The following is a 20,377-nucleotide window of genomic DNA, read 5'->3' as shown; positions in this document are numbered from 1 at the left end:
AAGGTGTGTTTTGAATTTTGGCCTCTTGTGTGATTAAGTTTTACATCCCTGCTCTCTTCCTTCGTACCCGTATTCCTTAAAACTATTGGTGATTTGAAAAATGTGGTAAACTGTAGCACACTCGTTATCTGTTCACTCCATTTTCGATTAAATGCGCAAATCAGAAAAGTGTTCATTTTTAGTTTTGATTTTAAATCTGAAAAGTTTTTTGTTCTTTCGTTTTCCGATATTAAGTTGAAAACTGAATGAATGAATGGATGATACAGGGGTTATTGCAGGTAATGATATTCATCATCAAAAAGTGCTTGAGTGGGAAAGACATTATATCAAGAAAAATACAAGAAAAATAGTTTTGAATTATGGAAAACGTCGCCCTGATTTGAATCGGGGATTTTCTGGTCAAGTGAACAGTCTTTTATTTTGGTAGTCTGCAGCCCTTTTTGTTAGTTCGTCACAAACAATTGACCAAATCCTCATGTAAGGTCCGGTTTTCTGTCCCGTCTTTTCCTCTTCCGCCCAGATCAGAGTTACTGAGGAGACGCATCCAGAACCGAACCTTTACTGTTTTACTGTGACCACATTTTAATCGTTAAAAGGCGTAAAAAATGTGTCCATTACCATCAGAACAAGCACAGGACCGGAAGTACTACACACCTGTCTCCACAATAAGATCGCGTTTAAAAAAAATGTACAAAAACAAAGACATTGCGTTTTGTTTTAAAATGTTCCGGAAAAACATTTCGAAATACACCATATTGATTAGACAACAGCATCATTGATAATGTTTGAGAACAAATGAATAGACATGTCCATTATTTTGAAAAGTCGCGTGCTTCCGGTAGGTTTGACGGTAGCAGACGGAGGTGAACAGACGGAGGCGTCACGTGTACCAGGCTGTGGTTCTGTGCGGTGTGTGCGTGCATGCGCCGGTGTTTGCGGTCATGAATTAAACATCAAAACGAGCAGTGACGGCGGGAAACGTGACCGCCAGCTTACATCATCCAGCAGTCCAGCAGAGAAGTGTCTGTCCTCGCTCGTCTGCGCTCGGTGTTCTGTTATTGTCATCATCGAAACGGGGATTGGAGAGTCGTGATGACAGAAAACAGCAGACTGCGTGCTGGACGATCACGTTTATGTGGAGCAGTGCAGACAAAACCTCCTAAAGGGGGAATGTTTGAGTTTATATTGAGATCGTTCTAAAAATAAATAATGTAGGATAGATAGGGATTTAGCTTCTGTCTGCTGGTGAACTGAGTTCACTGAACTCAGCTATAACGCTGCTATTTATAACTTCAGACTATAACATTTGATCCCTTGCTCCCCGCTTGAAAAGAAATATACAGCGTCATCCTGATGGTTCATTTGAACAGAAAAGAAAATTGCAAAGAAAATCTATAAGTTTCCTTCAAATAATTTGCATTTCATTGAGATTGATAAGTATTTGAACCAGGGCTGGGTATTGATTATAATTTCCAGAAATTATTCAATTCAGAAGAGCTTGAATCAATTTAATTCAAATTTTCCCAATTCATTCAAATATTCAATTCAATTTTGAATTTACACATTTATACACATTTGTTTGAAATTACATTAATAATCTAATATATATTATAAACATATTTATATTAATCTGATCCAGTTCACATGGTAAATGGCGTATACTTGTATAGCGCTTTCTACCCTCCTTCGAGGGCCCAAAGCGCTTCACAGTCACAGACCCATTCACCCATTCACACACACATTCACACACTGGTGGTGGCTCCGCTGCCGAACACTGGCGCCAACCTCCCACCAGAGGCAATTCGGGGTTCAGTGTCTTGCCCAAGGACACTTCGACACATGGGTGGGCAAGGTGGGAGTCGAACCCGCTCACTTCTGATCAGGAGTCGACCGCCCTACCACTGCACCACGGCCGCCCTCACTGTACTGTAAATGTATCAGTGAAATACTGAGATTGTTAATATCATCCAGTGTTACATGGATTCTCTAAAGGAGAAGTTCTAACTAAAATGTTCAGATCATTAACATTGTAAACATTGTTCTGCTTCTCCTGGAGGACGTTTCAGTTTGACCACTAGGTGGAGCTCGCGCTATAGCATTACACCTTATTCCAGAAGAAGAAGAAAGTATGACCAAAAACCGTCTTTTGGACCACAAATAGTTACTTTAAAACATATTTCCTTGAGAGTTTGTAAAATTCATGTCTGCGTTTATAAAGATGATCATTTAGTCAGAATGTATGTTTAGGTCGACCGAGCGTTAGCATTAGACGTCCTATGGGGAATTCATTTAAGCGTTGGCATCGAGTGGACTTTAGCGATATGTGCTGTATATCGATTTACAGCTTTTGTGACTCGATTATTGTTTGATTATTGGATTATTATCTGTTAGGCTTAAATTGATTCAAATCGATTAATCAATTTGATTAACCCAGCTCTAATTTGAACCCTCTTGCCAGAAAGATTTTGTCCTTTGTGGCAAAACCCTTGTAATCAGCCCAGAGGTCAGATGTTTCTTGCAGTTGATGATCAGGTTTCTGCAGATATCAAGAGGAGTTTTGGTCCAATCAAATTTGGTGGCTGGTTTGGTGGCATAGGTTTTCTAGAGGACTGGGGTTCAGAGACCATCTGGACCACTCCATGACCATGATCTGCTACTTCAGCCATTCCTTACTTGTCTTGGCTGAATGTTTTGGGTCATGATGGTGTTGGAAGACCCAACCAGGACCCATTTAAGCCTCCTGGCAGAGGAAAGGAGAGTTCTCTCAGGATTCGATGGTACATTGCTCCACCCATCCACACGGTGAAGTAGACCTGTGCCAAAAACACTCCAATGTCAGGAAGTGGGTGGAGGACTAACTACAGGAGGCTATAGGGAAGGTGGCAGAAAAGTGAAACATTTAATACATAAACAGAAACATGACAAAAACCATGGGAGCAACAAAAAGGCGGCTTACCAGAACAGATGACCTGACAATGAAGAACTGAAACCCAAACACTTAGATAGACTGAACTGAGATGAAGACAGCTGTGGATCTTGACAAGTCTGAAGCTGAACATGACCAAAACCCATAACACTACTACCAAAATCCTCACATCCAAACTATAATGTTTCTACCTCCGTGCTTGACAGTGGGGATGGTGTTCTTGGGGTCCGAGGCTGCATTCCTCTTCCTCGAGTTGATGCCAAAGAGCTCAGTTTTGGTCTGTTCTGACCACAGCTCCTTCTCCAATCACTCTCCACATCCTGAAGGTGTTTGTTGGTAAACTCCAGGCGGATCTGCACATGTGTCTTCTTAAACATGGGGACTTTACCAACACTGCAAGATCTTAATCCATTGCTGTGTAAAATCTTACTAGTGGTTTTCTTGGTGATTATGGTTCCAGCTGGATTCAGATCATTAACTATCTCCTGCCGTCTTGTTTAAGGACCATTTTTCCGTAGCGCCACCTGTACTTCCCATCAAGACATATCCTTTAACCTTTCAACACCAAAGCGGCCGCTTTCCTCCTTCAGAATCTACTGGAATTGTTGTGTTAACAGTTGAAAAGCTCCAGTATGTTAAAGATTTTGTGTTTAACTGTCATCGACGACGCCTCAGGTGTTAAAGGGTCAAACATGTTGCTCTGGCAAATTCGTTTAATGTTTAATCCAAAGTGAAAATACAAAAAGATAGACATTTTTTAAAGCAAAACTTGACTACTGAATATTTACTTTACAAAAGTTAGAGAAACTTCATTTCTACTGAACTGTTAGTGATGTATATTACTAATAGATGTATGCATTATTGTAACATTTAATCAGATGAGCAGTATTTTATTCCCTAATGGGGAGTTACAGCTGTGCCATGAAGCAGAAAAGAGGTTAAAATGAGCAAGGGTTTCATAGAATCATGTTTTTACAGTGACCATCTTTTGATTATTGTTTCTGTGAACGTCATGTTGTCCAACCTCCTTTCCTGCATTCTCCATCATGTCCCAGTCCCATCCCTCTCTGCTGTGTTCAAGAGCCTCTTTGAGTCTGTCGCCCCCTGCTGGTTCATGACGTGAAAACATGTCAATTTAATTTCAATCTGTGAGACAAGCAGCGAAAACTCAACGATCTGTAGAAAAAAAGACAGTTTCTGCTAAATTTAGAGGGATAGAAATGTTTTTCTCAATGAAACAGACATGCACACACACGAACAAATATGAACATTCATGCCAACATATTTATTCACACACAGACGTTTGCAGGTTTGGCATTTTTAATTAGTGATTACCTTTCAGGCAATCTATTGTTTAATGTCTAGTGATGTGTTTGACGTGTCTTTATGGATGTAAACCTCTGTTGATTGATTGCATTTTCTTGATTGTTTGAAATAAACCTTTTCTAATCTAATCTAATCTAATCTAATCTAATCTAATCTAATCTAATCTAATCTAATCTAATCCAATCTAACCTGGCATTTATTCCTCATATTTAGTCATACCACATTAGAAAGAGTGTGCACAAGAAAGAAATAAACTGAAAAAAGCAAAGAGAAGAAGAAGAAAAAAGAAGACTTTCTTTAATGAATAATTGGATTTTTGTGAGAAATGTTTGTGATAATAATCCGACAGTACTTTTATGTGACAGTTCCATCTGAAAATAGAAAAAGTTTTCTTCATTTCGCTCTCACCGCTTCCCGTGAAACTGCAGCTTTGCTGTGAAATGAGTTTGCAGAGTGTTGCTAGGTAACAGAGGACCTGCACTGGGAAGTGTAGGTTACCTGCAAACTGAGAAGCAGAGGGCAGCTGCAGGACTGTGAGCTGTGTGCTGGTTCCAGACAGCTGTTTACAGCTAGAAGATCCAAATAAACCTTCTGACTCTATCAGAGCTCAACAGGTAGGTTTCATCATCCTTGTCTTTGCCACATCTCGACCTTTATAAACTATTCTGATAATAGATATTTTCCTTGGTCCTGTGATGGTGTAGCTACCTTTGCCCAGCAGGGTAGTAACTGGTAATGAGAGAAAATGGACGAATGGAAAGTTGGCCACCTGTCGTCTTTTTTAGCAGGGTTAATGAGATTGTACCACAAAATCAGACTTCTCAGAAAGGATGGGCATTGTTTCTTGCAAAAGGTGTATTTCTTGTGGGACAGCGAAAAAAAAACTGGATTAGGAGTATTTTTTCACAACAGAGGGTGTGATCAAAAGCATGCAGTTATACATTCCATCCTCACCAAATGCTGTCTCAGCATGCTGCCTTGGTGTCTCGGCTGTTGCTAACACGACACCCTGACGCATTGGTCTCAACATCTGGATGCTCTAACTGCCTCTTTTTCTATATATGACTGAGGGTTTTTGGAGGATGACAGCAAAACTGCAAGTCCATGCAGTAGACACTATTTCAACATCATCCTCTCCATGAAAATGAGACGTTTCTCCAGACACATACACTGAGGAACCTGAATCTGCAGGGACAAAGAAGGGGAATTTTTGGAAAGATTGTAGAAATCATGTAAAGGAACAATCAGGGGGAGTACAGGAGAGATAGCACCAGCAGAAAAATGTAAGATGTGTGTTATGAGGGGGACTTCATAAAAAAAGAGAATAATCAGATTCAAGTCCAGACTGAGCCAAAAACTGAACATGTTCTTTATTAGAAAAGCTTCATAAACAGGCATAGCAGCCTGAGGTCAAGCAGACCTTCCATCCTCCCAGACTCACTGCGGCATCTTCCTGCTCAGTCATGGGTCTGGATCTGGATGGAGATCACTATCTCCACCTCCGTAGATGCTGGTGTTTCCTTTGTCCTCATCCAGCATTTCTGGATCTAGTCTGATCAGAATCAAGGTTGGTGGTTCAGATAGTTTTTCCAAAGTTCTAAAGGCTTGTTCTGATCATTTATATAGAACTCTGCAGCAGTTCTTCAACCTAAAGCAGAGGCCGTCTAACAGTAAAAGAGCCATTGGGCTCGTTTTCTACTGATCAAAACCTAGAAAGAACTTTTATTTTTTTAAATAAATATGAATTATATCATTTTTTTTGCACGAACAGAAGCAAAAATATAAAACGAAACTAGCTAACTAACAAAAGTATCTGAAAGATGATGATGATGATTATTATTGTATTATTTTACCTTAGTAGATGCAAATGAGCTAAAAAGCTAGCTTTTTGTTTAATTACTGGCTAAATTCCAGAATGGTATAAAATTCCTTGGTAAACATCAGTGAAAAATGTTAGCCTCTTGCTAAAATAGAAGCCAAACTCTGAATTAGCCTAAAAGACAACAAACTGGCCAAAAACATTAGCATGTTGCTAAAATATTAAGTAAAATCCATTTTTTAAAATTACTCTAACAGATGAAAACATAGCCCATGAACATATTCAAAGACTTGTTCCTAATCTACTTAAAATTTTTAAATTTGAAGACGTTCTGATTCATTTCCTATAGAGCATATTTTGCTCAATATTTCAAAAACTATAAAAGTTTTTTTTGTATACAAAAAATACAAGCAGTGGCATCTTGAATGAGCTGAACGTTTTGATACCAAATTGCTGAAATTATAAAAAAACGTGGCTGAGTTTTTATGTACCAAAAAACGCACAGAAAGGAGCAGGAGCATCACAATAGTGTGAATGCTTTAAAGCATTCGCACAATAAATGCTAATTAAGTAATCCTTACTTTAAAAGAATTCTATCAGTCAGAGAGCCATCGTGGAGAGATAAAAGAGCCTCATGTGGCTCTGGAGCCCCAGGTTGCAGAACTCTGACCCAAACCAACCCAGAATAATGATAGAACACTTTGGAGAACATCCTGTGTTGATTTAGTACCTAAGAAATGTTATTATCTTTAAAGATTCCCTCCAAAGTGAAGTGTGACACCTCAGCCAACAGGAGGACAGGGCAGACGGCGCCTTAAGGGCTGTCTTCTCTCATAATAATTTCTACTTTATTTGTGTTGTTTCTGTGTACAATATTACGAGAGGTGCATCTTATTATTTGATTACACGTGTGGGGAATGGTCTTTTTGTTTTTATGTACAGCACTTTAAGCTGTTTCCTAACATGAAAGGGGTTTTACAAATGAAATGAATTTGAATGTGTGTGTTTGACCGGCAGGACAGCGTGGGATGGCTTTAGCTAGCGGCCACTGGTTTGAGAAAGAACAGAGAGGAGAACCTCCAAGTCCCAGGTCAGCTGTACTGCATTATCTAGTCCTCTAACCTGAACCCGTAATAATCCATTATATCAGATCCAGATTGAGCAGAAGCTGGAATTTTTCCTTACATAAACAGAAATCCATTACAAATGTAACTTTGTGTAATTAAAATGTAAAATGCAGCATTCAGAAGACCTAGTTGAGAGTAAACTATATAGCTAAAGGTGGCCTATATACCAGAACAAATATTTCCTACTTCTGTTGTATTTGGAATGAACAACTTGTGACTCAAATGTAAAAGAAAATCTGAACGATCATCCTATTACCTCCTGAGAGAAGCTTTTCTTATTTCTAACCAACAAGACAAAAAGGTGACTGTTCAACCAGCTCAGTGGTCTAATGGTAGAGTGTCTGCTCTAAACTGGAAGATTGTTGGTTCAAATCTATGATGGGTCACATCAGAACAATGTCCTGTTTGACAATCAGCTTGGATTTGGGGTTAAACCACCAAATGGTTCCTAACTTTTGCTTTGTCAATACTCAGCAGATATGGTTCACATCCAAGTCAAAAGCTCAGTTTTTTACCTGCCAAACAGCTCCAAGTGTCAAAGCTGACAATGTTTTCTTTTTCATAAGTATTACAGTGTTTAAGGTAAGAAACCACATATTTGTAGTTTCTCTAAAATATCTCTGAGAACTTCAAATGTCACGAGACCTGACAGGCCAGTCTGTGTACGAGTCAAATCCTGTAATAACATTTATCCAGCTGACTAAATTCAGCCTTTTGGGTCCGTCCAACTTGTCACAAGCTGTTCCAGCCCATATTAAATCAAGTAAAACCTTGTCAGCTTAGACTTATGAACAAATTTAAGTTTTTCTCTTTTGTTGTTGTTATTTGATTCATTTAAAGGCTCATCTGTGTTGCTTCTTTCGATGTCTAAGGCTGCCATTGGGTCAATGGTTTCAGAATCACTGACGATCGCTGTTTTAGGATGAATGCATAATTCAATAACAAGAATCTGACCTTGTGTTTCATCTTCTTGGCTGTTGGAGTTGTGTAGGCACGGCCATGCGCTGGCTGTGGCAGGAAATGTAGCGTTTCTGTTCGGGGGAGCCTGCAGCATCAACCAGGAGGTTGGGACAGAACACTTTTAACCCTGACCTCATGACTCAATTCATGCTTCTGAAGCCCTTCTGAACATTTGTCCACCTTTATGCCTTCAGGACAGGCCTGTTTACTTCAGTGACTTCTACATGCTAACAGGTAGGATCCACATGGAAAAGCTCTAAAGTTCAGATGGAAGCAGAAAGCAGTATAAACGTATTTAAAGACCCACTCCAATGAAAATTGTGTTTTTTATGTGTAATATTGTTCTCATGATGGACGACATCTATTAAGAGAATTAAGATTAAAACTGCATTTCTGAATATTTATTTGTTTAAATGGTGGTGAAGCAGACAAAAATGGTGGATAAACAAGCTCATATTTGTGTCTTAGAAAATATGCTGGGGGGTCACTAGCTCCCTGCTCCGCTCCATTCTGATGCATCCACGTACAGATAAACAGATCCATGAACGTCTTTGTTTTCCTGGTCTGAGCTGGAATCTGGATCTAAACTGTAGAAATGATATTGGTCGCCAGGTTTAATGTTAGGTTGTGTGCATGTGTTCCTGAAATGTGCATGCATTTAAAAAAAATCAGGAGCTGGTGGTGTAGAACCTAAAATGCTGCAGATCAGGCTTTGTAGCTGGAAGTTAACCCTTTAACACCTGAGGCGTCGCCTTAAACAAAATCTTCAACATACTGTAACTATGTTACAGTATGTTGAAGTGTAAAGCTCTCACCACCTCTGTCCTTCAGAATCTACTGTAACTACGTGTATCATGTCAACGGTTGAAAAATTACAGTAAATCAAGGAATTCAAACACCTGGAGCTCTGGGGTTCAAGGGTTAAACAGTTCTGAAGAACTGCTGAAAACTGGAACTGACAGAGGGAACACGCAAACTTCGACAACTTTCAGGCTGGGAATCGATAAAAAAATTTAGCTATTAATCGCATACCTGGGGAAAATGTATTGTGATTAATCTCCAGTAATCAACTGTCAGAAAAGCAGAACTCTAAATTCGTTTCTGTCTGCAGTTTTACTCCAAGAAAGTCGAGGCTCAGCGACACGATGTCATGACAACAAGCCGGACCATGGATCAGATATTCCGCTTTTATGTGAAAAAACAATCTAAACCAGAAAAAAAACAAGATTAAAGTACTAAAAAACTGATCAAATAGTTACTTCTTTTGTAAATAACCATGATATAAGTGGGATCGAAGTGTTTTAAGGCACGCCATGCAAGCCTGAAGCGCAGAGTCAAAGCGAAGGACGCTTTCTTAGATTAATTTGCGTTAATAAATATTAACACGTTAATTCCTTTTAAATAATCGCGTGCATTAATGCCTTCACTGTCACAGCCATAGAAAAAATACCTAAAACTGTCATTTACTGAGAATAGAAAAGATGCTGTTGCCGTTGCAGTGAATCCTGACGATGTGACCTGGGAGGAGATTCCACAGACTGGACAGGTACCATCTGCCAGAGAGGGACACACTCTGTGGTGAGTCCCAGACCCAAACGTCAGTCAGATTATACCTCACAGAATACATACTCTCCTTCTGTGCAACACAGAAGCTTCTATCCTGAGAATGTTTCCGTCTGACGTCTCTCCTGTTGGCTCAGTGTTGTTAAGGGAAGGTTGTACCTGTTTGGAGGAGCTTCCTGTCCTGATGCCACTGAATGTCTGCCGGGGGTCCACTGCTTCGACATAGGTGATGAGGAGACATGATCAAATCTGTTCAGCCCGCCTTTTTTGACCCAGCGGTGCTTTGGTGTCACAGTTTCCCTCACCTGGGAGTGGTTGGCAGTTGGGGGCGTGGCCCTCAGGACTCTGGGACACAGCTCTGTTGCTATTGGAGACAACATCTACACATACGGAGGCCTTTTGAATGGAAATCCAGCTGATGACCTCATGCTCTTCAACACGGGTAAATGCTCTTCAACAGTTCTGGAAGTTTCTCTTTTCATTTAGACTTCAAGAAAGGTCTCATTAGAAAAATCAGATGCTTTCTCAGAGTTGAGTTTTTTTCTGTTTCAGTGTCGCTCACCTGGACTCCAGTTAGAACACACGGATCACTGCCTCCTGCTCTGTGAGACTCTGGTCCATGAAAATGCAATAAAACGATAATACAACGTAGATGTTTACATGAAATGTTTGTGTTGTTATTTTGCAGTCCAGTTAAGGTCATATTTGTGTTTGTGTCTCAGGTGGGGTCAGAGCTTTGCCCTGGCTGGGGATCAGGTGTTCATGTTTGGAGGTTGTGGAGCTGGGGGAGACTTCTGTAAAGACCTGTACGTTCTTAATACAGGTATGGATGCATGTGAAAGGAAGCGCTCTGGCAGATAAGGTTTCTTCTTTTACAGGAATAGGATTCAGACTACATTACAAATATCACTGTTTCTTCTTTCCTTTATTGATTTGTTTCTAATTGTTTAGTCAGTGCATGTGGTTACATGTTCTTTGGAAAAGCAGAAGGTTTGGAAGTTCAATGCTCTGTATGCAGCTTTTGTCACATAAAAAATGTTTAAAAAATATAAAATCAGAAGAAGGTTTGAAATCAAAAGCAAATAAACCTTTATAACACCTAAAAGGGAAATATATTCAAATCTCTGCACTTTGATTCAGTTCAGATTGACAACTTGCAATGAAATATTTATAAAAATTGCAAAAATGCAAAAATTGTACCTTAAGACAAGTTGATTTAGCATCGTCTTCCAAAAGTTTGGACCTCTTCCATGATTCCTCCTGTTTTAGAAAACCTGATGTGGGAAAAACGAGACGTGAAAGGAGAAGCCCCTGCAGCCTGCAGCGGTCAAACACTGACCGCACACCATGACAAGGTACTCACAGACACACAATGTTAAGCAACGTTACAGATCTCAGAGGAGAGTTTATTATACTCCAAATTATAATATTTGAAACCATATTCATTACATTACCAAAAGTGTTGACCAACCTGCCTTGACTCATGTGAACTGAAGTCCATCCCATTCCTAACTCATAGAGCTCAGTATGATGCTGCTCCACCTTTAGCAGCTATTCCAGCTTCAACTCTTCTGGGAACCACAGGTTTGATGAGTGTTTCTAGGAATTCTGGACCATTCTTCCAGAAGCTCATTGGTCAGGTCACTGATGTTGGTGGAGAAGGTCTGGTCTCAGTCTCTGCTCTAATTCATCTCAAAGGTGTTCTATGGGGTTCAGGTCAGGACTCTGTGCAGGTCAGTCCAGGTCAGACTCGGTTCTCCAAACCCAGACTGGTCCATCAGATTTCCAGATGGTAAAGTGTGACTCCTCCCTCCAGAGAAGACGTCTCCACTGCTTTAGAGTCCAGTGACGGCGTGCTTTACACCACTGCATCCACGCTTTACATTGTACTTGTTGATGTGTGGATCCAGCTGCTGCCATGGAAACCCATTCCATGAAGCTCTCTGTGTACTGTACTTATGCTGATCTGAAGGTCACATGAAGGTTTGGTAGGGCAGTTTAGGACCCAGAATAAAAATGTCAAAACAGAGAACAAAATTAAGAGTTTTATTTAGAGGAGGTGAGACCAGGGCTGAGAGCTGGAGCTTTGTCGGCAGGCGGAGCAGGGATTTCAGAGGTGACCGTCAGATCAGGAATGGGAATCTGGACATTGGGCTTTAAGGTAGTCTGACAGGGGAAGGCTGAGGCAAGGTATAAGTAGCTGGCAAAACAGGTGAGTCAGATGAGCAATCAAGGCAGCTCAGCAAGGTAGAGAAAGGAAGGGCTGAGAGGAGCTCAGGCATGAAGGTTTTTAGCTCAGCAGCAATTGACTGTAGAAAGTCTACGACCTCTATGACCTTCAGCATCCTCTGACCTCTCTCCTTCAGTTTTCGTGGTCGACCACTTGGTGTCTGAGTTGCTGTTGTTCCTAAACTCTTCTATGTCGTTCTGATAGAGCTGACAGTTGACTGGAGAAGATTTAGGACAATTCAGGACTGGATTTGTTGTACAGGTGTCATCCTATGACAGTTCCACTCTGGAATTACTGAGATCCTGAGAGAGGAACATTCTTTCACTGATGTTTGTACAAACAGTCTGTATGTCTGAGGGAGGATTTATACACCTGTAACCAGGACAGGTGATTAGGACATCTGATTCTGATCATTTGGATGGTTGAGCCAGTACTTTTAGTTGCATAGTGTATATGTAATCTGAGGGAAATTTTGCAAATACAAATATTTTCAATAAAATTTTCTAAAATCAAGATAAAGATCTGAATGACTGGACAGCTGGTCATGACCTCCAGTCACATCTGGAGGGGAAATTATCACAAGCCGTTAACAGGCTGAAGAAACTCTTCTCTTGTGTGGTTGTGTTCTAACATAACACATCAATACTTTAAAATGCCACCATTTGATCACTAGAGGGCGCTGATAAAACACATCACTGAGGCCATTAAACATGAGCTGTTAATCAATCTTTGGATTTTATAATCTGCTCTGTAACCTTTAAAGTCAAGACAAAAGCAGAACTTTTGTTTTTGTCTTGTGATCCATTTTTCTTCATACGTCTATGTTCTGAAACTCTAAAATCCTTTGGGTTAAAAATCAAACAGCCTGCAAACACAACAGAAAAAGTAAAAATCTACATATTTCACCCAGTTTTACTCCTTTTAGGACATGTGTCAAAGTCAAGGCCCGGGGGCCGGATCCGGCCCTCCGGGTAAATCTATCCGGCCCTCCAGATCATTTTATTTATTGTTATTAATGTTCCGATGTTATCTTGTGCTCATTTCTAACTTGTATAATTTTGACAATATATATATTTTTATGGAGGGTAAAATATTGAAAGTTATTTAAGGTTTAAGTTGATTTATTCTGGAATAAAATTCTGGCCTTTTTATTATTTATAATTATGTTAAAAGGTTACAGTTTTAAAGTTTTTAAATTGTCATTATGCTAGCTTTTTGGACTATTTTGGCATTTATTAAGATTTTTAGGCTATTTCGGGGTTTATCCAGTATGGAGTTTATCTGATATTTCAGCTACATGCTAGCTGTTTTGGCAAACCTCATTTTTTTGTTCAGTTTTTAGGTTAGTATGGCATTTAGCTAATATTTTAGCTGGTTATCAGCTCCAGAATTTTTAGCTTCAGTTTTTTCAGCTCCACGTTTTCGGCTATCAATTTCAGCATCTTCAGCAGCCAGATTCATCTTACAGCATTCACACTAGTATTATCAGATAATGCTATATGTCTAGTTCATAATTATGTTAAAAAGTTCTGGTTTCAAAGTTTTAAATATGTAGTTTCAGAGTGTTGTGAGCCAATAAATGTTGATCCTGTTGGGAGTGTTTTGGATTTTGTGCGACTGAGTTTGACACCCCTGTTTTAGGACATTTACCTTTTTGGAGGCAAAAGCACAAATGAGGACGGCGCAGACACATCAACCAATGAAATCCATAAACTCAGCATTGGTGAGTGAAGAACGGCTGATTCTCAAAGGAGCAACAGCAGACTCTAAAGGCTCTGTCGGGTTCTGTATCCAGCAAAGATGAAGTGGAAGGTCCCGCTGTACGTTGGGATTCCTCCAGCCCGTCGACACGGACACTCCGCCTTCATCCTCCACAGCCATGTCAGAGGACGGCTCCAGGTTTCATTCCCAGCTCAGCCTGATCCCCGTCTCTGGAGATGTGACCGTGTCTGTCTTTGGTTCACAGCTGTATGTGTTTGGAGGGAAAAACGAAGAGCAAGATTTCAACGATCTGAAGGTGATGAAGTTAATCAGCCCCTCTGAAAGACAACCAGGTACGTTCAGATACGGAACTGTGGAGATGGTTTAGCTTTTGACCTCAGCAGTAAAGAACATTAAGCTTCTAGGCAAACCAGGCAGAGGTCATGAACCTAGAAAGATACATGTTCCTTCTAAGATTTTGTTAACGGTTATCCATAAGGGCTTCATGATGACTCCTGGCGGCTTGTTTTGGACTGCTGATGTGTGATGCACCAAAAAACACTGCAAGACCTTTAATTTGACAGTGTGCAGGAAGTGGATAAATCTGATGAAAATGATCGATGGATTCATGAAACGACCACAGAGGTGTGGCTACAGCAAAATGTGTAAAACAATGGTGTTTTTTTCTCCAGTGATGAAGGAGATTCTGTCGGAGTTTGGCCTCCAGGGCATCAGTCACAGGTCAGCAGCTCCTGCGCACATGTGTTTGTTTCACTCTCAGTCTGTCTGCAGCCCGTGGTCTCGCTCTGTTTCAGTCTCATCTCTCAGTTTGAAAACTCTGGTTTCATTCTGACAGCTTCACTCCCACTAAAGTTCCTAACGTCCGCTATGAGCTGAGTGGGTCAGTGAGTCCAGCTGTGGCGTCCAGGAACCCTGCAGTCACACAGGTGACACTCAAGCAGATCAATTCAATGTTGTTAATGTTTTTAGCTTCAAGCTGCTTAAATGTTCTCTGTTGAAAGAGGTGGTTGGTAGATCTAAAAGGCTGCTGCCAGCAAACAGACACACGTTTCTCTGTGCAGGTGAGTCTCCACAGAGACTTCAGTGCAGTTCGAGATCAGGCTGGGAAGATGATCCAGACGGCCTTCACCCTGTTAGACCAGGAGTTCCAGAAAATAGAAAGGTGACTCTTCCATTAACATTCACTATCTAATGTGACTCCATTGAAGGGATCATTTGAAATGTCACAACCGCAAATTTCCAAACGCTTTCCAGTTAATTTTACAGCTGAATGAATATCTTTTCCTAGAGAGAGATCAGAGCTGATCACAGCGGCTGCTGCTCTGCGAGAGGAGAAGGAAGTTCAGGATGCTCGCAGACAACAACAAGAGCAGGTTCAGTCCATCCATCCATCCATTCACATCCATCCATCATCATCCATCCATCATACTCTCGTAGTAGGGTAACAGGGTAGCTCTAGATTGCCTACTTCAGTGACCTCTGAATCTATTCATTCATTCATCTTCTTGTCCACCCTGTCCCTTTCGGGGGGACTGATGGGCGAAGGCGGGGTTCACCCTGGACAGGTCTCCAGTCTGTCTCAGGGCCTCAATCACACACACATTCACTCTCACATTCACACCTAGGGGCAATTTAGAGTCACCAATGAACCTATGAAGCATGTTTTTGGATGGTGGGAGGAAGCCGGAGTCCCCGGTGAAAACCCACGCATGCACGGGGAGAACATGCAAGCTCCACACAGAAAGGTCCCAAATCCCCCAGCCGGGATTTGAACCGGGGCCTTCTCACTGTGAGGCAAGAGCGCTAAAGACTGTGCCACCGTGCAGCCCTGAATGAAAGTTAATGGAATGAAATGTGAAAATAAAAAAATATATTCATAAAAAGTAAATCAAAACTATTTTAATTTTGTTACAAAAAATTGTAACCAGTGTAAGTGTTCAGACATCAGACTCTGTCTCAATAAATAGCTCAACTTTTCGGTGTATGTTTTTGCATCAGGAGCTGCAGGAGATGGTGGAAAGGCATCGCTCCCAAAATGAGGCCTGGCTTCGTGCACGAGCTGAAGAAAATGACAGAGAGCGGAGGGAGCTCTGCAGACTCAGAGTAAGAACCACACAAAGGACACGTTTCTAACAATAACACTCATATTCATGTTCACGCTGTGAAACCAAAATACACTAACTGGCACGTTTGTATGATCCAACACATCAGTCATGACTTTGAAACTGTTCTTTAGAGTCAACATTTGAGACTTTTGCTGCTATTCAAGTGGAACTGAAAATGTTTGATGGATTTGAGGAAAAATGTTGGCTGTCCAACGGGAACGGACCAATGGGTGCATGCAGAGTCTGTGCTGCTCAGGGTTCACGTCATCAAAGGTGAGCTGATGGGTCTGTGTTTCCCTCAGGAGGAGGTGCAGCAGGAGCAGGAGCGGCTGAGGGAGGAGAACATCGCCATCCAGAAACGCAGTGAACACCTTCTGTCCATCATGCAGCAGTTCAAAGGAATGTGAATCATGTGGTCCGATTACAAACAGATCACTGAAGAATCACTCCCACACTTTCAAGGATTTCTGAGTTCCGTGATGAGCCAGCGTTCAGAAACAATCCCTGTTTTCAAAATCAAATGAAGAGATCAGTAATAGAACTGAGAGATGTTATCAACTCTTCTTCCTTTTGCTCCTCTTCAGAATGCCTTTTCAAATGCTGTTTCATTCTCGTGTGACAAAGCTTTCAAGCCGCTTTAGTTGATCCGATGTTTGATGCCTCAAATTCTTCCAGTGAGTGAGGGTGTGTTGAGGCTTGAAATGTTCTGGTCGGAATCATGCAGGAGCTTCTCTGAAAAAGACGCCTCTGAACCGCAGCATGTGTTGCCCCTGACGACCCCAAACCCTCGGTCATCTGGGTTTTTTCATTTTTTGAAGGACTTCTCTCTTTTCCAGCCTTAAACACAAAATCTTTAACACACTGCATCTTTTCAACTGTTAGCATGATCAGCGTAATTCCAGCAGATCTCGCCGCTTTTCTCCTTCAGAATCTGCTGGAACTACGCTGATCGTGTTAACGGTTGAAGAGTTACAGTAAATCAAAGAACATTAACACTGGAGCTCCTATGTTAAAGGGTTAATACATAAAAAATAAGGAATAAAGATTGCCCATTTTTTTAAAGAGTGCAATATGTTTCCATACATTTCAACACTTTTTATTGACTGAAATGTCCCTAAAGTTTACAATTGTTGTCAGGTTTGATGTCTTCACTTCTGGATTTTACAGTTTGTTTGTTTGTTTGTTTGTTTGTTCTTTCTAGATGTTTTGTGCTCAATTTTTCAATTTTACTTCCAAATCTGTCATGTTTCTAAACATCTGCAGTGTTCTGATGAGCAAAAACCTTCAAAGTTTCAGCTGATAAATTCCTGAACTTGTGCTGTCTCCTTTTTGTTTCCAGTTAATTCATGTCTGAATTATTTTACTTTGTGTTGGATTTAGTTTCCAATAATTTATTGAGTTCTTTTAGTTTCAGTCATGCAGCTTTTGATTGAGTCCTTCATGAGTCACCATGACACTTCCTGTTGACCTCCCTGCTAGGAACCAAACCAGCATTCATTTATTCCTCTGACGCTGTAGCTCCTTGTACAGCTCCGCTGTAGTTTCTTACTGGCCAAAACCCAGCAAAAGTCGCCCAGTCCAACTTCACCGTTTAGAAACTTTACTCAGGTTTTTGGGGCCATTAAGCCATTCAGAGGCTGTGAAATATATATTCTGTATATATACTGTATATTTAATATATTAATTTCCTTTTACGTTTGACAGAGGTACATACAAGTTCCTTTCAAAATAAAGTACACTCTGTGTCAAAAAAGATTCACCTGCAGAATTAAAAACGTAGGAAAATCAAGTCAGATATGGTATTTGTCATAGGCAGATGTTATTTGTGTGTGTTTACATGCGACCAAATACAAAACTAATGGTAATTCATGTTGGCCACGCGTAATACATGAAGATACACATGGCTGCTTTGCCCACACGTATTTTAAGTGTATTCAAGGCTAAATGTTGTTGTTGGACGTATGGTACTAATGGAACTGTAACCCTAACCCTTCCTCCGGGTCTGTACAAAGAAACTTAAAACAAAAATTAAATAAACAGCAATAAACCATTCCGAAAGTAATTTGATTGATTGATTGATTTCAAGCACATATTGTGCACATATTGTGCTTGAAACTATCAAAACGCACTAGTATCACATTTGGTTTATTACATTTCGTAATTATTAACTAAAGTCAGTAGAGTTTGATTGATTGCTTGAAAGGAAGTTGGAAGAATCAAATTTATATATTACCCCCACCCAACTTAATTACTTCATTTTACTGTTTTGCGTAGTTATGTAATCCAATACTTATCAGATCAAATGTAAGTTTTATTTTAAATTCCCAATAGCAAAGTGAAGGGCTTGGTAATTATTGATTAATCTCATAAAACCTGATATCATAATTTCAGTAAACAGTAACATCAATCACACGTCATGTAACACGTATGTAATACTCGTTGAATGTCATCAAAATACAATTTAAACCTTTTACCATATTTTTGCAGTTATCGGACATGTTCAAACACAAACAGTGGCCAAATTAACTAATTAACCAAAACGACAAACTTATTATTTGTTCAAATTGATTGCATTTTTTTCTCAAAGCCACGCAGCCACAATGGAGCGTTAAAAGAGCCACAAGTCTCTGGTTTTATACCCCGGGTACGGAGAAAGCTTTTCTATTTCAGGATTAATGTAAAAAGTGGTTTTCTGGAAGTGAAACATCAAATGAGAAAACACCTAAAGCATTTATAATCTGTTTATAAAAATGCAAACATTAGGTCAAAAGAGGATGTCTCATCTCAAGTTTGGAGGAAACTAAAAATGTGAAATGAAGTCATAAGGTTAAATAGGGAGGAAATGGATTTCTGAAGAATCCAACCAACAAAGTTGCTATTAATCTGCATTAATTCTATTAAAACAGACACATTAATTAATTCTATGCTCCAGCTCAGTAGCATCAGTTGTTTGGGGGTTCAACTCTTGACTCCCTCTGTGCCCTTGAGCAACACTTTACCCCTCATTCATGAGATCAATCTAAATCTTGTCTTTAACAAAAAACAATAGAGTTAAAAACTAGAAAAGATGGAGTGCATGACTGGATTGTTGTAAGACATTCTAACAATCCATTCTCTGTTTATTTGGGGGATATTCCTGACAGGCTGGCAGAAGTGTCCTGACGAAGGACATGCTGAGACATCTGTAATGATGACAGCGTTTGTGGGTCACATTATGCTCCACATGAAACCCTGAAGTGATCGATCCTCGAGCCGTTTATCCTCTTTTTCTTTCTCCGTCTGACTGTTTGTGTCTCTGTTTTCCTCCGCTGTCGCATTCAATAGAAGGACGGATCACTATTAAGCAAGGAAAAGAGCGTAATGCGCCAGTCGGTGTTCGTGTCTTTCCCCTCGGTTGCAGTATTTGGCAGGCGGAGGCAGGGGCGGGGAGCTCATGTGAGGAGCATCAGGTTTTCGGGAAGCATACCGGATGTGTGGTGAGACTTTCAAAATAAAGTTCCTGTTTTTGTCACAGCCTTCCATCCAGGTTCTGCTCCCGCTCCGGGTCACGGCGGGTTCTGAGGGGCCAGCTAGTCCATTCTGGAGTCCATTCCAGCTAGGGGTCAAAGGCTGGGCACACTCAGGACCCTACATTTGACTATCACAGACATTTTTTTAAAACAAGTTTTTTTTAAAAAAATAAAACTAATATTCAGAAATTTGTTTTGCGCTGCAAATTTTTTACTATTTTTATGATTTTTTTTCTTCAGTTTTCAATAGCAGCTTTATTATATTAAAGTATTACATGCACTCATTCATATATGTCTGTTTTGTTTGTGGATTTTGATGCATTACGTTCAGAGGGCTTCGTCTGAGTAATAGAGTTGGGTTCATAAAATCGATTTGAATCGATTTAAGCTTAATAGATTAATAATCAATTAACAAAAAAAATCGATAAATCGATTTGGCTTATACAGCTAAAGTCCGTTAGCTTGATGCTAACGTTTAATGGAATTTCCCATTGGACAGCTAATGCTAACGCTCAGTCAACCGAAACATTAATTACGTTCTTAATGTACATCTTTATAAACTCAAAGACATGAATTTTACAAACTCTTTAAAATGAATTATTTTTTAAAGTAACCATTTGTGGTCTAAAAAAATGTTTTTTCCTCTTACTGTCTACTTCTTCGGGAATAAGGTGTACTTCTATAGTATGATCACCACCTAGTGTCCAAACTGAAACGTCCTCCAGGAGAAGCAGAACAATGTTTCCAATGTTAATGATCTGAACATTTTAGTTAGAACTTCTCCTTTAGAGAATCCATGTAACACTGGATGATATTAACAATCTCATTATTTCACTGATACATTTATAGTATGTGAACTGGATCAGATTAATATCAATATATTCAAATCATTTAGTTGATTATTAATGCATTTATAAACAAATGTGTCTAAATGTATAAACTCAAAATTAAATTGAATTGAAAAATCGAAAAAAAATCGTAATCAAATCGATTCAGGCTCTTGTGAACGAGTCAAATTGTTTTTGGGAATTGTAATCGATGCCCAGTCCTACTGATTAGCTTGCCTCTCCGAGCTTTTATTATGAAAGGC

The 20,377-nt window shown here is 40.0% G+C and overlaps 1 protein-coding gene and 1 long non-coding RNA gene across 5 annotated transcripts; one reads left to right on the top strand and one right to left on the bottom strand.

The window, feature by feature from the left end:
* The first annotated feature begins 4,740 nt into the window (after window positions 1-4,740).
* zmp:0000001301 (rab9 effector protein with kelch motifs) lies at window positions 4,741-16,741 on the top strand. 4 transcript variants are annotated; one of them, XM_024268534.2, is made up of 19 exons: window positions 4,741-4,866; window positions 7,089-7,161; window positions 8,190-8,262; window positions 8,353-8,392; window positions 9,658-9,736; window positions 9,859-9,947; window positions 10,017-10,163; window positions 10,274-10,325; window positions 10,444-10,544; window positions 10,991-11,076; window positions 13,593-13,674; window positions 13,747-13,832; window positions 13,918-14,005; window positions 14,345-14,393; window positions 14,509-14,599; window positions 14,735-14,835; window positions 14,962-15,046; window positions 15,672-15,776; window positions 16,081-16,741. In XM_024268534.2, exons 2-19 carry the CDS (start codon window positions 7,100-7,102, stop codon window positions 16,183-16,185), a joined length of 1,521 nt encoding a protein of 506 aa, XP_024124302.1. In that variant the 5' UTR covers window positions 4,741-4,866; window positions 7,089-7,099; the 3' UTR covers window positions 16,186-16,741. The 4 variants fall into 4 exon arrangements, with proteins under 4 accessions (XP_024124302.1, XP_024124303.1, XP_024124305.1 ...); XM_024268535.2 differs by having other exon boundaries at window positions 4,741-4,870; XM_024268537.2 differs by having other exon boundaries at window positions 4,743-4,866; window positions 8,182-8,262.
* LOC112144183 lies at window positions 5,608-10,022 on the bottom strand. Its single transcript, XR_002918859.2, has 2 exons — window positions 9,881-10,022; window positions 5,608-5,804 (listed from the first exon to the last, which is right to left on the bottom strand). It is a non-coding gene; the product is annotated as an uncharacterized LOC112144183 (long non-coding RNA).
* Window positions 16,742-20,377: the final 3,636 nt, after the last annotated feature.

Source organism: Oryzias melastigma, linkage group LG12, assembly GCF_002922805.2.
Source record: "Oryzias melastigma strain HK-1 linkage group LG12, ASM292280v2, whole genome shotgun sequence".
Taxonomy (NCBI): Eukaryota; Metazoa; Chordata; class Actinopteri; order Beloniformes; family Adrianichthyidae; genus Oryzias; species Oryzias melastigma.
The sequence above is the reverse complement of the archived record's forward strand: the minus strand, read 5'-3'. Positions and strand labels throughout refer to the sequence as shown.

Bases quoted from the DNA above. Each gene is read 5' to 3' on its own strand.
- zmp:0000001301 (XM_024268534.2), top strand. From the start codon at position 7,100: ATGGCTTTAGCTAGCGGCCACTGGTTTGAGAAAGAACAGAGAGGAGAA. The intron at 14,394-14,508 runs GTCAGCAGCTCC...TCATTCTGACAG, and splicing joins CTCCAGGGCATCAGTCACAG to CTTCACTCCCACTAAAGTTC. The intron at 14,836-14,961 runs GTGACTCTTCCA...ATCTTTTCCTAG, and splicing joins GAGTTCCAGAAAATAGAAAG to AGAGAGATCAGAGCTGATCA.